General features: G+C 33.9%; 2 protein-coding genes across 7 annotated transcripts; one reads left to right on the top strand and one right to left on the bottom strand.

Moving 5' to 3' along the window:
* The first annotated feature begins 2468 nt into the window (after positions 1-2468).
* LOC111302968 (uncharacterized) lies at positions 2469-9673 on the top strand. Of its 6 annotated transcripts, none has more exons than XR_002691698.2 (8): positions 2654-2881; positions 3007-3095; positions 3197-3426; positions 4714-5089; positions 7352-7679; positions 8711-8808; positions 9226-9303; positions 9456-9534. XR_002691698.2 is itself a non-coding variant. In XM_022898913.2 (7 exons), the coding sequence occupies exons 4-7, from the start codon at positions 4728-4730 to the stop codon at positions 9504-9506; spliced, it is 819 nt and encodes a 272-aa protein (XP_022754648.2). In that variant the 5' UTR covers positions 2469-2881; positions 3007-3056; positions 3197-3426; positions 4714-4727; the 3' UTR covers positions 9507-9673. The 6 variants fall into 6 exon arrangements, 3 of the variants coding, with proteins under 3 accessions (XP_022754648.2, XP_022754649.1, XP_022754647.2); XR_016326556.1 differs by having other exon boundaries at positions 8711-8824; XR_002691697.2 differs by having other exon boundaries at positions 8711-8831.
* A 4179-nt stretch (positions 9674-13852) lies between these two features.
* Positions 13853-17462, bottom strand: LOC111302967 (glycosyltransferase BC10-like). The gene is made up of 3 exons (XM_022898910.2): positions 17166-17462; positions 16526-17073; positions 13853-14954 (listed from the first exon to the last, which is right to left on the bottom strand). Exons 2-3 carry the CDS (start codon positions 17060-17062, stop codon positions 14316-14318), a joined length of 1176 nt encoding a protein of 391 aa, XP_022754645.1. The 5' UTR covers positions 17063-17073; positions 17166-17462; the 3' UTR covers positions 13853-14315.

The raw sequence follows: 17462 nt of genomic DNA, 5'->3' as shown, positions 1-17462 counted from the left end.
GATAGCGTTGAAGCTAACTAGAAGTTAATAACTAGGATATACTTGCCTTCTTGTTACCTACTGTTTGAAAGAATCGGAAATTTCCTCCTCCCTGTTCTTTTTGCGTGACCCACCTTTGACAAGACATGAGAGGGCCGAGAGGCGCCTCCCAAAAAAAAAAAAAATCGTACTACCTTTGTGGACCAAAAAACCTCTACCTGTAAACCATGACCCTAATAAATATATGATGGTTATTTCTGTCTTTTCAAACTGGAACGAAGGCTTTTTAGCCCAAGAGTTAGGAACGGATGGCGAGCGCTGCTGCTATAGGTCGGTCTCATTTGGAACCTACCTCACTGAATTCAAGAGCGTTTCAGTCTCCAACTCCAATCGCATTACGTAATGCATTCGAACTTAAATTTAAGGATGTGTAATATATATATATATAGAGAGAGAGAGAGAGAAATAATAATATAATTTTAATTTTTTGTAATATATAAAATTAAATTGTGAAATCATAAATAAAAATAAAAAATTGGCACAAATTTAATTTGAGTAGATTAATTTAAATTTATTTAATATAAATATATATAGATTATATTTGATACATAAAATTATTAATAAAATATGATGATAATAATTTTATATTATATTTTATTTGTATATAAAAAAATGATATGAATTACAATGAAAATTAATATCTTTTTAGTTTATAATTATTCAATTTTCTTCAAGTTCGATAAGATAATTTTTATTTTATAAGATTAAATTTACATATTTAATTACATTTTTAAAAATTACATAATAATTTAAATTATATAAATTTTATTAAATGATAATTTTGATAAAATAAATAAATTATCTTATCTTAATCTTTATATACATCAAACATAAAATATAATGATATTATTTAATCTAATCATATTCATAATATAATTTTATTTTATTATAATATTATGTATCAAATATGATCATAATATATAAAAAAATTATATAATTTTAGAAGACTAAAGCTCCTCTAGCTCTATCTTAATGATAAAAAAAAAACAATTTATATTATATTGAGCGAGCATTATAATTTGTATAATTTTCTTATAAGAGGACATTTTGTTTTAAGTCTAGATACAACAAATAAAGTTATAAGTAGCATTTTTTTTTCCTTGTCTAAAAGTATCTTATCTTACTTAATCAAAATTTTTAGTCAAATATAAAGATATTGGTGATATATATTAAAGCTAAAGTTTTCAAGTTTTTTTGTCACGTGCATTATTAGATACTTAGGAACTTCAATGATTTCTCTCATGTTTATCCAAACTCCATCTGTAAAGTAATTCTTCTTTGTCTTTATGCATGGTCAACAAGGTTTTTTGACCAATTTTCTCTTGGTATTGTTCTCTATGCAATATTCATTATTTTTGTTCCTATTCTTGATTAGTTTCAAAGTTTACACATGTGATGACATTTTCATTATATGATTGTAAGTGTGCCAATATGATAAAAATTAATTTCTTATTTTTGGTAATAATTTGTTTGAAATAATTTGTTATTATTTATTAATAATTATGGATTATTGAAGTAAAACCATGGTTCATTTACCATTAAACAAATTGCTAATAAGTAATTACAAAGTGAAATAAATAAAACTTGAAATTTAATTTAATTAATTTATAAATTATTTTTAAAATATGTTATTAAGCAAATTTGACATTAAATTTCAACACATAAATATGCTTTCTATGTAGATTTTTTATTTTTTTTATCATTTGCTTCTCTATTGATAAGATGTTTTTGTATTATCTATGTTTTTCATTTTTTTATTAAAATTTAACGAATTTTATTTTTAACTATTTACTTAAATTTATTAATAAAATATATTTTTTATAAAAATATAAATAAACACAATAAAAAATTTAATAAAAAAATACAATTGACTCAGTTTGAATAATTTTAGGCTTCACATATTGAATAAAAATTAATCCAATCAAATAAATATTTTGCAATTTGAAACTAAATGAAAAATTGTAAACAAAATCTGAATCAAAATTAAATCAAACTAAATGAAATACTACAATTCAAATTGATTTTTTATTTTTAATTTTTGATTTTCCCTTATTATTATTTTTTTATCCCTACACGTGATGTTATGATAATATTGAAAAATAGAAAAAACCGATATACCGAATGAGAAGTAAAGTTAGAAGAGCACAATTATCCTTTAATCCAAAAGTCAAACAAGAATTACCAAATTGTCCTACAAGATTTTTTTTTTTAAATCTTAAATTGTCTTAAGGTTCAGCAAACTAACCATGGTTATTTCACCAGTGTTTTTAACCAACCATACTTAACTTGTGCTAAGCACCACCTCACCTGGGCAGCGAGAAAAATTAAAACAAAACAAAATTATTAAATATGAGAAAAATAATTAAAAAACATTTTTTTAATTTAAACGCTGTTTGAAGATTCCGCTAGATCTATTAACGCCGTGAGTTAAAGTTACGGATACCAAGGCACATGAAAATCCCGTAACAGGGATTTTAGATGAGACGGAGTTGATGGTCCAATAGAGAAGGCGATATGAGCCGTTGGATTAATGATTAACGGTTAGGAATTCTGGGTGCTGAACCTTTGTGGTAACGGAGGGTGAGAGGAAGTATAAGAGTTGGTTTTGAAAGCGGAAGAAAGCATTTCGTTTTATCAGAAGAACAACAAACAGCCTTCCTGTTACTCTCTCTGCTAGTTTCTTTTTATTTTCTTCCTCTTTCTCGACAACCAAACAGAAAATTCCTAAGGAAAAACTAAAAACTGATGATAGTTTGATGAATAAATGTTGAGGATCTAAATTCTAAACCAAGCGAGCGAGACGCAGAAAGAGAGAGGAGAGAAGACTATGAGGATTTGTTAGGTGTGTAATTGAGAGCAGAGATTGATTATATGTTGATTTACTGTGATGAATTTTCGTTGTATATTTTCAATGGATAACTGTTAACGAATAATTTTCGTTTTTTTTTTTTTTTTTTGTTTCTGCAGATACAATTGAAGAGATTTGAGAAACCTTTTGCTGGTTCTAATAACTGATCGTGAAGATTTATTTTCTTTTATTGAAATTTCTGGAATCTGTAAGAAAAAAAGTTATACAAGTTCAAGAGATTTGTAACAAAAGCCATGCTTGATTCGCTCATTGGAAATGATTTGTTTTTGTTCCCTTTTTGTTTGACAGATGCATTTCGAACAAAGAAGAGCTACCTTCAGAAGAAATTTTGACTGAATTCATCTACAAGCAGGCAGATCAGTTGCTGACATATTAAAAGATTAGAATCTTACATCATATGAGAGTCGGAAGAAAGGGCTTCAAATGTCATTATTTCGTTGAAAATCTGTAGTAGATTTGTGTTTATACCAAGGGACTAGAAGAAGCAAAGTTGTAACGGCAGAGCCTGAGTAATTCAGGTATGAGAGTCATTATCTCATCGATAAGATCAGGAATCTGACTATCTGAGTGCCGATTCTAAATCTTCCTAAAGATGATTGACTCGCCATTGATACACCAAGCCTTTTGTTCTAAAAAAACAAAAAAAAAAAACCTCTCTATATTTCTTCTCTCCAACGTCTTATTCTTTCTCTTTGATTTTTTCAGTACACTCCGTGTTTTACTAATGGGTTCTCTCTAGTTTGGGTTTGATTGAGAATCGAAGGTTTCTTTGACAGAGCCGATTCTTTTCGAGAATGTTAGATTTTCTTGCTCTGGCGACGTCCACGCCATCTCTCTGGAGAGCCGTGGGGGTTCGAATTTTCAGATTTTAATTTCACTTTGGCAGTGTTATTTGTTTTTTTTTTCCTAGAATTTTAGTCACAAGTTTCTTCCAAATCCTTCAATGTCTTTTTTCAACAGTTTAAAGAAAAATTTGATCTTTTCCGCTAAGTTTTTTCCTCCTGATTGGATCTTTGTTTTGATTTCGCTTTATTCTTTCTCCATCCTTAATTTTCGCTTCCTTAAATCTTCACTGAGAAACGTTTTTCTTCTTTTGCTGTGATGTATGCCCGATTCTGTTGAATTTTCTTTCCTTGTCTGTTCTGTTTTTTAGTTGGTCATCTCGTTTCTGCTTACCCAATGGCTTTCCGTTCGGTTGCCGGGAAACCAAGAGAAAAAGAAAACCTCAAAACTTGTCGAAGTGAACTGGTTTCCTTTTTTTTTTTTTTTAATGTTGAATCTATGATTTTTGCTGGTACTTACATTTTAAAACGACCAAAGACAGCTTTGCTTGCTCTTTTCTTCCAAGTTACAAGTATGTTCCTCTACCAACACCTCAACTAATTTTCAATTTAGTGCGGCTATTTCTAGTCTGAATTTCCTCAATCCCAACTAAAATTATCATAATCTCCGTTTTCCCTCGTTAATCCATTTATTGTCTTATAAAATCGCTCGATTGCAGTTGCTAACTTTCCGTCACCCTTTTGTTTTTAACCTCGAAGATGCAAAGACCGCTCGATGCTCGTCCTTTCCTGTCTTCAGCTTCTCTTCACGCTTAGGCGGCTTTCTCTCCTTAGATTTATTATATATTTTTTTAACATAGTTTCCGTGGAAATTCCTAGCCGTGCGATGCACATATTCTAATGATAAGCTAAGACAACTTCTGTTTAAAATTGCGAGGAAGTTTTGAGAGAAGCCGCATCCGAATGGAAAGTTTAATCCAAAATTATATTTAATTTCAACTTTTTACTAAAATGATGGGACAGGTGTGCGGAAAAGGATGGAAAAGGACTCGTTAAGGAGCAATAACAATGGTAACAACACCAACTACAGCAGAGAGAGAAACGGAGGCGACGGGGGATTGTTAAGATCCCGCTCAGATCCGGCCAAGCAAACGGCATCGTCGTCTGATTTTGTCTTGCAGTGGGGAAACCGGAAGCGTCTCAGGTGTATGAAGATCCAGGTCAAAGACGATCAGTCCGGCCCGGTTCACCGAACCACGGTTCGAGTCGATCGCCGAGTCTTGAGGGTCGACAAGGACTCTTCAAATCGACCAAGCAATAATAACAATCACGGGAATGGATATTTTAACCTCCGTCAACGGCCTGCTTCACCTCAGGCTCCACCTCAGCGCGTTCTCAGGTAGTGTGTATTTATATTTTTTACGAGTTTATTTACTACTTTTGACCTTTTCTCTCTCTGTACGTTGTGCGCGTGTAATATACGCTCCCCTGAGATGGGGGATTAGGATGGTGGTAACAATGGATGGTAGTATTGGATAATTCGATGTCTTGTTTCTTTTGCCACTTGGCTTGGCGTTAGAGTTTCGGTTCAAATTGGCGCGACTAAAATGATTACTCCTATAAAGATTTAGATCCAACATATTCGGGTCCCACTTTCATTTCTGAAATGCTTGTACCCTTTTCTTTTCTCTCCTTTAAAGCAGAAATTGCTACTGTATTAAGTTTTGACCATAGCATATAACGTTCGATAAAATAAGTTTACGGAGGTCAAATATTTTCCTAGTTAAACAGGACCACAAAAATTTTCCTTTTACTGGGAGATTTGTTGGTTGTGGCATCCACTTGTGCTTGATCTGAAACGAAGCCTTCTCAATCATGCTACAAAGATCCTCAATTTTGTGAGAGTCTTAAGTACTCAATCTGTTCAGAGGTTGGATAATATGTTAATTGACATGTTTGGTTTCGATTGACGATTATCCTTCTTTTTTTTTTTTTTTTCTGGTGGTGGAAAGTTCTGTTCCAGGAATAGATAAGCTGCACAGTTGGCTCCATCGACACTCCTAAAACCTACAGAAGTTTGAATGGATATTTGCATATGTGCCTTTTGACTAGTTGGTTATTGCATTGTATGGGTCTCATATATGTATACAAACATTTCAGCCTCCGATTTGCTATTTTTAGTGTTGTAGAGGCTTGTCGGATCCGGAATCATCAGAAGATTTTAGAACTTATAATATGATGCATCAGGGCTGAATTATTTTTACGAGGCTTATATTTGTGCACTCTCCAATTGGTCAGGTGGGGGCCAGTGTATGATTCAGGAGAAACTCATGGTGAGTTTTTGAAGGCGCCTTCTATGTTTAGGCTTTTTTACATCTGACTGAGGCAGGTTGTTGATGCTAATTTAGTGATTATTTTCTTTAAATAGACATATAAGAATCATGGGTGTAAAGCTATTGCTTTTCCTCGAGGATCTTATTTAGTATGATCAAAATAAGGTTGTTGCTTCAAGTAGGACCGGGTTGAATACATAAGTGTTTTTTCCATGTATTTACTTGATTGTGTGCTGCTTGAATAATCATTTTACTAGATTTTCATTTGCAATGACCCATAATTGGGAAATTATACTCATAGTGATCCTTTTTCTTGCAAAAACAAATGAGATATTGAGATCTTTTTTTCTGTTTTAAAAGAGTTTCTCTTTCTGATTGCTTTTTGTTTGTTTTTAATTCTTTGGTTTTAATGGTTTGGCGTAGATATGTTAAAAGTACTAGTCGTCTCCCTTTACATCACCCTCCATCTTCGATGAAAACAAGATTAAGCTCCATAAAAAATCCGATGAAAATCAGTGTCTTGATCTTGTTTTGATTTTTGATAATTGGTATTACTATTTGATGCTATCATCATTTCTTCTATGCTATTAGTAATTGTTTTCTAAATGGTGCTTGTCATGCTTGAAACTTTTGATAATATGCACGATTCTCTGGACCTTACCACACGTGATCCAGGATGCCGAAGTATCCGTCCTAACACCATGGAGGACTCCTTGGAAACATGAATGGACAGTTACCTCACCATGTGTCCACGAAAAGTCTATTTTGAATTTTTGATCCACAGCCCCCGTCAGCCGTCCGATCACAAATTTGATTAGGAATCTGGTGCACTTTAGACTCCATACATAGCCATATTTCAACACATAACCTTACCCTACCAGGAAAGCAAAAAGCCTTAAATCTGACGGCCATAAACCCTTCTAAAACAACCAGCTGTGCAGTTTAGATCGAGAGAGAATCACTCCTCTCTGTCTCTTCTCTCACATGTCCAAACTTTTAATCAAAAGAAAGAAATTAACGACTCCCATTTAAAAGACAACCCCAACATCTCACCTTCCCCTAAGAAAGCAAAAAAAAAATCCCACCCCCATTTTCTACGCAATACTTTTCCAGATTTTGTCCACTCTCCTTCACCCACCGATCTAGATCACTCCAAGGTTATATTTGTAATTCTACAGTTACAGCTCATCTTTTTTTTTTTTTTTCTTACTTTCCCAAAACTCACAGCACTTGATTCTTTTTCAATTATATTATTTTTTTTTGCCATATTCTTTCCATGATATTTGTCTCAGGTATTCTTCTTACGTGATGTGAAATTTTGCTAACAGGAACTCTGAGAATTCCAGTGCTATGAGAGGTCAAATCAACGGTGGTGTCAGGGGATTCGCTTCACCAGACAATAACAACCACCATCACAGCAACAAGGATAACAACCACAACAACAACAAATCAGCGGCATCTTCGGAGACGGCTTACGATAGCAAAAAGGGTGGCTCGTCTTCTGGGAGCGGTGAGGCAGCTCCACCCGTTTGGCCACCGAAATTCGTGATTGCTTTAACGAATAAAGAGAAAGAAGAAGATTTCATGGCCATTAAAGGATCTAAGCTGCCACAAAGACCCAAAAAGCGGGCCAAGTGTATTCAACGTACCCTCAATGTAAGCCCTTCCTCTTACTCCTTTCTTTGAATTGATTCCTAATTTCGTTTGAATCACGTAATTTTGAAATTTTAAAATTGATGCGAATGAAATTTTAGTCATACTTTGATTTGAAAGTGAAATTAATTTGCTTTTTGTATAGGGAATAGACGAGGCACAACATTTTAGAGTAGGGGAGAGTCGTTGTGAATTACGTCAAATAAATGAATAAGGGCTTGGTTTGCTTTTCTTATTTTTTTTATTTATGACCACTTGCAATTTGCTACTAAAAAACAAGAAAAAGAAATAGAAAAAGACGCAGGGAGAAGTGGGCAAAGCGACAGTAAGTAAAACGTAATAGTGGACGTGTAGGGTGGACGAGCACCTGATTAGAATGACCTATGTTTGTTATTGGCCCACTGGAAACCATGTGACTGTGAGGCTGTGACCTAGATACTGTTGTGCGTTGTGCCCTTCTTGTGTTCCGTTATTGACTATTGATATGCTGTAATTGCGAATTGCACGCCGACCATCTAGATTGATTTTTTTTTTTTGCATTAAGAAAAAGAAAGAAAATACTGATTCTTTGTTATTTAATTGTTGCAGTGAAAAGGCTGTAAAATAAGTAGTATTCTAAGTTAATTTCTTTTATCCAAAATTTGAAATTTGAAAAGTATAATATAATGAGTGTCCTTGGATAAAATTTTTCAACCAAACAGTTTTTTTTTTTTTTAAATAATACCGCCTGTAAATACTTGTGCAGGAGTCAGCGTATTTTTATTAGCTGTCCTGATATAATTTAACTTTCACTGCTTTTTGTTACTATTTTTCATGTGCTCTTTTAGATTTTTCAAATGATAAACAACTGCAGTGATAAAACTTGATAAATATTACCACTAGCAGTCGCATGATTTCACGATAAAATGCTGGAATTTTTACTTCTCATGAATCAGATTCTTCAACGGCTTCAAATGTAGAAAGTTGTTGAATGTCAAAAGTGAAATAACTTTTCTTTTGCACTTATTGAAAGAAAATTTTTAATTTTTTTTTAGAAATTATGAAGCAGTCGAATGACGAATGTCTTGAAAGAGACAATAAAATGAATGGCGTCAACATACACGTGTTTAAGGAAAAAGAGTTTCTGTGAACGGTGCGTGATGTGACAGGTGTACGGTATTGATCTTATACCCGAATCATAGTAATTTTAATTTTATAAATGAAGAGCAACCAACAAAAGAAGGTACTGCCAGCTGCGGGACCCATCATTTTCTGGGGCATTTCGGCAATATACTTTCATTGTCGGGTTACTTTTGCATAATTGCATTATTCTAGTTTGTTGCATTGTTGAGGCGGTGGTTGAATGGTTGAATTGTCTTCCAGCGTGGACCACATTGGCCAGCCAAAGAAACACAAGCAATAATATTTGATTATTTGTTTTTCTTTTTCTTGCTACACTATTTATATATTAATTTAAAATTTTGAAAGAATATTGATTTTTGTGATCCAAGCTTAATAGTTTATACATATGCCTTTGAAAATTCCAACTTGGGAAAATTTTGTTTTGCAGCTGGTAAGTCCGGGGGCATGGCTGTGTGATTTAACCCTTGAGCGATACGAGGTCAGGGAGAAAAAGATCTCAAAGAAGGTACCAAATAAATAGAAATATGGTTTTTGAGTTAGTCCATATAATTTAATTGGATTTGGTTTATTGCCCTTTTTTTTTTACCCTCTCATTCCGAGATATAAAGCCTCTGTAATAATTTGAAGTTGAAATCTTTTGAATGTAATCTTATGCAGAGACCAAGACGTTTAAAGGCTATGGGCAACATGGAATCTGACTCTGAATAGAAAGCATGGAAGGAGCAGTTTAGGTGTTTATTTTTATTGCAATGTAGATGATGATGATGACGTCAAAGGCAGTTGGTCTTTCTGTTGAGGATGAGAGATGGGTTTGAACTGTGAAAATGATGACCTTTTCATCTGTGAGATGAATGAAAGAATTAAAATTAATCCAAGTTTTTATCTGCTCTCAACTTCTACTACTTTTGGGTTATAAGTAAATTCCCCATAAACTGACTCACTAGTAGCTCAACAGTTGGACTCACTACAGTTTGCTCAGAAGTTTCTTAATCCCATTATACGACCAATTTGAGCGAAAACAAGTTTCTTAAAGAGTTACTTCACTCTACAGTTCAGTTGCTCTTCATGGAATAATCCAGTAATGAATGCTTAGAATTTAGAAATAAGTGAGGAAGAGAACAAAATTTTGAGAAACAAAATCAACATCTTTTCCAACTAACATGAGAGTCACGACCGCCTGCCCGAGGCACTATGATTATGAACGAACGCTTTATTATGAGTAAATGTTCACGTGACGTCGATAAAGTTAAAAAAGAACGTTAAAGAAAATGAAACTCCATAGGGAACGCAATGGACGGTATTTGCAATGTCCAAAAGCCCGAGACTTCTTTTACTTGGCTAAACTAAAGAGCTTCGGTTTACTGTCGCAGTTAAGATGCTTGGTTTTTCCTGGCCTGTAAACACAATGGGAATCATTGTTTTAGCCAATGGCAATCGATGAGAAATCGTGATTTTTAACCACACGTCAAGCTTCTCAGCAAATTTAATAATTTTAAATTCAACATAAAAATATATGAAAATTATAAAAGAGATATAATTTAAAATTTTTAAAAAATTATATATAAATTTAATAAAAATAAAAAATATATTTCATATTTTACATATTGATATAAATTCAATATAATAATTTTTATATTTTATAAATATTTGTTATAAAATAGATACATCAACGTATTTCTAAGTATCAAGATTGTGCCTAATTCTTTTGAAAGAATGTTGACGGGATCCTGACCTGTCTCTTCCGTAAGACCAAATAAAAAGAAATCCAAATAATACTCAAAATTTCCATGTAGTTCAATGCAGCTTCAAACGGGACAAAGCAAATGTATTGTGTCAAATCTAGAAGTTGACATGTAACTCCTTTGAGAGAGATTATCTCCAAATTGACTTCAAATTAGTTCATAAATTGGCAATTAAAATACCACTACATGATTAGTTGATTGGAATATAAATAACTTAAAATTGAATATAGGGCCCACATTAAAACATCAAAATAAGCCTAATTTATCAAAAAAAAAAAAAAAAAAACTAAAAGAAAGAAGGGGTTTCATTCTCGGTGGAGAAGAAGAAAAATGCTCCGGATTCCAGAATGCAATAAAAATAGTGTGTGATTTAGTCATTTATCAAAATTTCAATCAACCACCATCTTAAATTTTCCAAAGCACTCAAGTTATGGTCTGACACCCACCACTTTTCTGTGTTTGGTTCGTTGTAATAAAGCGTTCTTGAAAGAAAAGAAAATCCAATAAGAAGCCACTTGGTATTATTATTGTCAAAGAACGTTAACTTTTCGTGAACATCTCGAATCATTAGTAGTAAAAGACCTTAAAAACCGCCAATTTGCGAGTGCGCATCCACGCTGCAAACTTCAGGATTTGGATGTTCCAACCAAAAAAAAAAAACCTAAAAAAAAAAGGTTATATAGAACAATTACATACATGTTTTTTTTTTTTTTAATTTAAACCATATTATTTAATTATGTTATTAAAAAAGTTAACAATTTATTATATACACAAGAATTACAAATATTTATCAATTAATTATCAATATATAATAAATGATTAAATTTTTTTAATAATATAATTATATTATATAATTTAAATAAATAAGAGCTTGCATTGCCAGACTTGTGAAAAGTTTTTAAAGTTATTTTTTAACATATTCTGGCTTTTTTTTTTTTTTTTTAACATAAAAAGTAAGTGACCCCATTCATCATTTGGAGAATAGAATTAGAGAGGATATTTACCAAGCATTAATGGAGTTTGAAGGGTAAATTTGTCTTAAAGGTCTGATCAAACTTCAGAGCGAAGCAAGACCAAGACAGTGGTCCCAGAGAATATGCTGCTACTGTTGTTTGGCTGCTGAGAAAACGCAAGAAATTTCTAGAAAAAAAGAAAACGCAAGAAATTAAGAACCAAATGGAGTATAAATAAAACAAACGATCTCACATTATAATAATAAAAATGATATCAATCCATAAAAAATACTGAAATAATTTAAGTACAAACATCAACCATCAATAATCTATGTAGAACATAACATAGCTACCGCTCTCTCTCTATATGATATATATACTCACTCCCTAGATCCACTATTACCACCACTAAAATTCCAAACCAAATTTAAAACAAACATACATATATGTATATAAATGAAACACCGAGCACCATTTCTACAACATCCAAAGCCGCCAACCCAAGGACAGGCCACCACAAGAGGTAATATAGCATCTTCAGATCCTGAGAGTAGATCCGAAAAACAGAGCCATAGCGGCGGCGACGAAAACAGAGACGAAGGAGATAGAGATCGAGCCCGTTCCCGAGGTGGGGCTTGGAGCTGGGGCGTCAGCAGCGATGGCAGAACCCATGAGGGCGCAAACAGCGACGAGAACAAGCATCAAAGAAGTCCTGTATAGAGCCATTGTTGTCGGAATTCTTAAGCGTTAAAAGAAAACTTTTATTTTTAAAATAAAAAAATAGCGACGAAATGTGTGATGATAAATTTGTAGTGGGATTGGTGGCGTCTATATATGGAGAAAAAGAGGGAAAGGTCGGGCAGCTGCCTGGACTTCCAGCCTGGAAATTGTTATAGTAACGGCTTATATTTTACCAATAATTATTTATATGAATTCATTTATAAATGTAAATTTTATATAATTTTTAAATAATAGTTTATTAATTATAATTTAATTATTATAAATGATATCTTCCCGTCTCTAAGGACTTCCTTAATTTTTTTAGTTAACCCCGGTTTTTTTGTAATGACCAAAAACCGCAGTTGTTTAGACGCTGTTAATGTTTGTTCTTTCTTTCCATCGGATTAGAATTTGATACTGTCATTTCAAGCGAGTAGTGGAATTAATGAGTAATAGAGCGCTTTGTGTACTCGCGCATCCAGTGGATATTGAAAAAGGCCAGGGTGATGATCGAGGTTTGGTATTCACCCGTGTGTACACGCGCAGGAGATTTCTTTAACGATGGTTATAACAGAAGACACGAGAAGCCGGTGCACTGGGCAAGGCAGACCGCAATTGACGAAAAAACCACGGCCTCGAAACTAACTGAAATGATGCGGATTCATTGAGGGTCCCACAAAAAATCACACGGTTAGAGGCGGAGTTTGGGCCATCCGGAGGAGAACACTTGGAGGTCCCTTTTTTTTTTTTTTTTAATTTTTGAAATCGGAAGCAAAGCAAAGAAAGACAGGTGTATACTCTGCAGTAGTAGATGAATTCCAGAAACTTCCTCTACAACGTTGACTTATGTTGACCGTGATTTTTGACATGTACAAATTTATTTTTTATTGAAAATATTGATGATATATTTTTTATTACCCAAGTGGCATTTCTTTGTCTATGGATTAAAATTTGAAAAAACTAATTTAACTTTTTTTTATATATATTTTCCATTTTTTTTTCCTTTGCCAAACTTGCTCTCGTTAATTTTTTTTTACAGAAATGTGGATTCTCTTCGAACTACTAGAAAATGAAATTTTAGAAAAGTTTCTAAACCAAATGCTGAAAAAAAAAAAAATCATGAGACAACAAAAAGATACTGGCATAATAACAATGGATTATCATACTGGCACAACTGATAAGCTTAAAACAAAGAAAATGTAGAGACGGAAGACAAAACCCAAAGCAAAAAAGATGAGAAGCGGTCCAACTTTCATGCTTAATGGCTTTTCCAACTCCCACGACCCTCCAATTTCTTCTGTTATAATTTTTTATGCCGTTTCATTTTTCACGACAGAAAACCTTCACGGTTTCCTGTACTAATAAGCACTCTTTATAATTAAAGATAAGGATGAAAATTGTCTCACGATTTTATCTGATCAGTTCTTCACCAACTTCTTAAAACTTGTTCAATGGTATCAGATCAGATCTCAGACTTGGACAAAGATTTTTCATTTGCTTTTTTTTTTTTTTTTGTCATCCTTCGTTTCATGGAAAAAAAAAAAAAACTACTTACAGAATTAAAGAAGAAAAAGGGATATTTGGGTGAATTTTGGTGAAGATCTGACCCCGCTAATAGTACAATAAGGAAGAAAATGCATTTTTAACATAATTATGTTCCCTTACCAAATCATTCAATCATAATCATAGCCAACGTTTTTACATGATGCCATATTCTAAGTTCAACCTAATCCCAAAAGAGAGGGTAGTGAAAAGCGCACAAACCAAAACACAATGCACTATCTAATGTCCTAACTATTCTAATCTTAATACAAAAATGTGAATATACCACAACCGTTGGGAGTCAATTTTCTGTATATACAGAATGGTTTTGGGAGTGCCAAAGAATTAGGAGAGTATACAAAGTCAGAAACCATATCATATGACTGATGAGGGTTAAATTTATAAAAGCAAAAGACAAAAAAGAAGACCCACTTACGTAATGAGATCATAGAATGTACCGGGAATGCTACCATAGTCTCATCGACCCAATCTCCACTTCAGATTTTGCTTCAGGATCTAAATCTGCCACTGTCAGGTTTTATTCATTCATCACTTGGAAGTTAGAAGCCCAACACCCTTGGTGCTACCTGTAACAAAGGCTCCAAAGCGCTTGGAGCAAACTTTCTGGCGAAAAGAAAACAAATCGAAGACAGCTGATCATTATACCTGCACTGATGACCTTCGAAGAGTCTCTTGAAGAACTCTTCTGTAATGTCCGCCCTACCAAATGTAGCAGGATGAGCCCCACCCCTTGACCAGTCTACCCATGTGATGCTTCTATTTGCTAAGAGGTTTGGTGCCTGAATTGTTAACATGGTGGGGAAATAATGCTCATCAACGTAACATGCTGGTCTGCAGAACTGTTCAAACTTTGGGTAGTATGTAATATCTTCCACTATGTTGACTGCAAGCTTTCGGTTAATTTCAAACCATTGGGACCCCTTACGCCACTGGGTGACATTCACCTCAGGAGCCATATTCTCATTGTAACGTCCTCTACCAAATGGTCCAGGGTCATCAAATGCACCTATGAAACTATACTTGGATTTCTTTATGTAGTGGTAGATGACACTGAAATTGTATAAAGGTATGCAAGATTCAGAGAGGAGGATAAACCATTCATTAGATATGTCAAGCAAGGCGTTGGCAAGGAGCCTTCTCTCAGCATCACACATACTCATCTTTCCCCACTCAGACACCTGCAGAGGAGCAAATAAAGAAATCAGGAACGCCTCAACACCCAAAAGAAATGGAAAAAAAAGAAAAACTATATCTGAACAGTTTTAAAACAAATGCCAAAGAATTATTAATCATGACTGATGGGAGGAAAAAAAATCAGCAACCACATTAACATACTCAGGTGTACTTGAAAAGGAGACATTTTACATTGTAATTATATGTTCGGATATCTGGGAGCTATCTCAAACCCATCTTATCATCATGTGATTACACAAAGTTAAAGAAATAGAAAAAGACAAAAGCACAAACTTTGCAGTAACAATTTCAACTTTCAAGATTATGCACTGTAAAGCCCACCACGGGGGTAAGCACTGATTTTCTCATCTGTCCTAGTCTATATTCTACCCAGCAGAACTCAGTTTAATAAAACATGTAAACTACCAGATTCTTCTATCTTCGTGTGGAAACCCAAATAAATAATCATTTATTTCACACCTAGTTCCACTTAAGGACCAGGATTTCGAAGCCAAGATTAAAACTTGTGAAATCTCCTCAGAGAAATTCAATCACAAATAATTTTTCATCTCCTACAAGTTGGCTGACACGTTATAGCTATCTGCTCCCAAAGCAAACCTATTCCCCACACATTCACTACTTAAAAGGCCTCTAAACCATACAGTTTTTGCAGCAACCTGATGTTACCCTGCATGATTATTTCAGCATTGACTTTGTCTCCAGTTCAAAAAGCACCAATGATATGGTGTGCAGTTTGAAGCACAAAAAAACCCAACAGAATATATAATAGATAGATCTCAAAGTGCAAGCCACAGAACAATTAAATACGAGGTTCTTATACCTGTGTTGCAGTTTGTAGCACAAAACAACCCAACAGACTATATAATACACAGATCTCAAAGTGCAAGCTACAGAACAATTAAATACATCTCACGCCATTTCCTATTTGTGTTTATCAAAGAGATATTATTTTGTGTTCATGAATCATGACCATACATCAGGTTGTATGCCTATATGTATTGTATGCAAGAACAACTCCTTCATTTGCAAAGAGGTTACAAAATGGCACAGTTAAAACACAACCATCCAGCTACACAAGAACCAATCAAACAGGGATCTAAGTAGATAGTTGAAGAGAGGCACAAACTAACATCCTTTTCTTTTTCTTTAAAAAAAAAAAAAAAAAAAGGGTTAAGAGCGAGAGGCCATGAATGGTAGCAGTTCTAAGTCTAATCTTCAAAAACAAAATTTCTGAATGTAATTATGTAAGAATGCTAACCTCTCCAACAGTTAAGAAACAGATAACAAAATTCTATACGACATCCAAGCATGCTATTATTGCTCTTGGCACTGAAGCTAAATAAGAGAAGTTCTAAACAGAATAAGAGCAAAATAAGGACAATAATTCATCATCATGTACATAAGCATGTAAAAAAACACACAAACCATGTTACAGAGGAATAAAGGTGGAGGGTTTCTTAACATGACAAAGAACAAAGATGATTAAAACAATTTACAAAATTCAGAAGCAAAGTGAAAACTAATATGAACGAAATGGACATTTTCAATAGCATACCTGACTTGGGATTTGTCTCCTGTAGAAAACTGAAGAAGGAGGAAACTCGGCATTGAAGGATGGCAGCGAATGAATATAGACAGAATAAAGCCCTTCATGCCCCTTCAAAAACCTCTCCCAAAGAGGAGAAAGTGGCAATGGCCCCTTGGTCAAGAACATAAAAGCAATCTTCGGAAGTCTATTAAATGGATACTTCTCTATCTGAGGCACGAAAGATGCTCTCCATAATAACTCTTTATCACTCATTGAGTGAAGCAAATTCGACGGAGGTTTTCTCCAATGATCCAAACTATTTGGTTCTTCAACACAAGGCACAAAATTAGACTTAACCGTAGTTACCACACTATAAATTCCAAAGCGCCGGATTGTATATATACTAATGATCGAAAAGGCAATACAGAGAGCAAGAAATAAACCAAATAACTGAAGTACTCTTAGTGGCAAAGTCCTAGATTGGCTTGTCCTAGTTGTTACCACAGGATCCTTGCCTTCATCTAATGACCCAACCGACCCAACCGACCCAACTCTTGTTTGCATATTTCAAGACACTATCAAAAGCAGAATTCAACTTCTGGGTCAGATCCAAAAGCCCCCTTTTTCTTTGGTTTCAACTCAAAAGCAGCAAACGAAAAGCACTTACATGATAGATCGCAACCGATTAATTCAATGAAAATTTCCAGTATCTGGGGTTTTTACTATCTAACTACCTTCAAAAAGTACAGCCCTTCTTGGTAATAGAAACAACAATAGAATAACAGATCTAGAGCTGACAAGTTATACCACCTGAATAAAAAAAACTAATAGAGTGAACATCAAGATTTTAAAGCAAAAGGGTAGAGGATAAACACTGTTCTTATCAAGACCCTAAGGCAAGATCAAAGACAGAACCAGGTCGATGGAGTCCGAAAAAAGAAAAACTGAAGTAGAAGGTAGTGAA

Source organism: Durio zibethinus, chromosome 13 (assembly GCF_047325235.1).
Source record: "Durio zibethinus cultivar Kanyao isolate XHJ-2024 chromosome 13, ASM4732523v1, whole genome shotgun sequence".
Taxonomy (NCBI): Eukaryota; Viridiplantae; Streptophyta; class Magnoliopsida; order Malvales; family Malvaceae; genus Durio; species Durio zibethinus.
Note: the sequence above shows the minus strand (reverse complement) of the source record. Positions and strands in the feature narration are given on the sequence as shown.

Excerpts from the sequence above, each read along its gene's own strand:
- LOC111302967 (XM_022898910.2), bottom strand. The coding sequence starts at position 17,062 with ATGCAAACAAGAGTTGGGTCGGTTGGGTCGGTTGGGTCATTAGATGAA. Across the intron at positions 14,955-16,525 it reads GGAGACAAATCCCAAGTCAG|GTGTCTGAGTGGGGAAAGAT; the intron begins GTATGCTATTGA and ends GCTCCTCTGCAG.
- LOC111302968 (XM_022898913.2), top strand. The coding sequence starts at position 4,728 with ATGGAAAAGGACTCGTTAAGGAGCAATAACAATGGTAACAACACCAAC. Across the intron at positions 5,090-7,351 it reads CCACCTCAGCGCGTTCTCAG|GAACTCTGAGAATTCCAGTG; the intron begins GTAGTGTGTATT and ends TTTTGCTAACAG. Across the intron at positions 9,304-9,455 it reads AGAAAAAGATCTCAAAGAAG|AGACCAAGACGTTTAAAGGC; the intron begins GTACCAAATAAA and ends AATCTTATGCAG.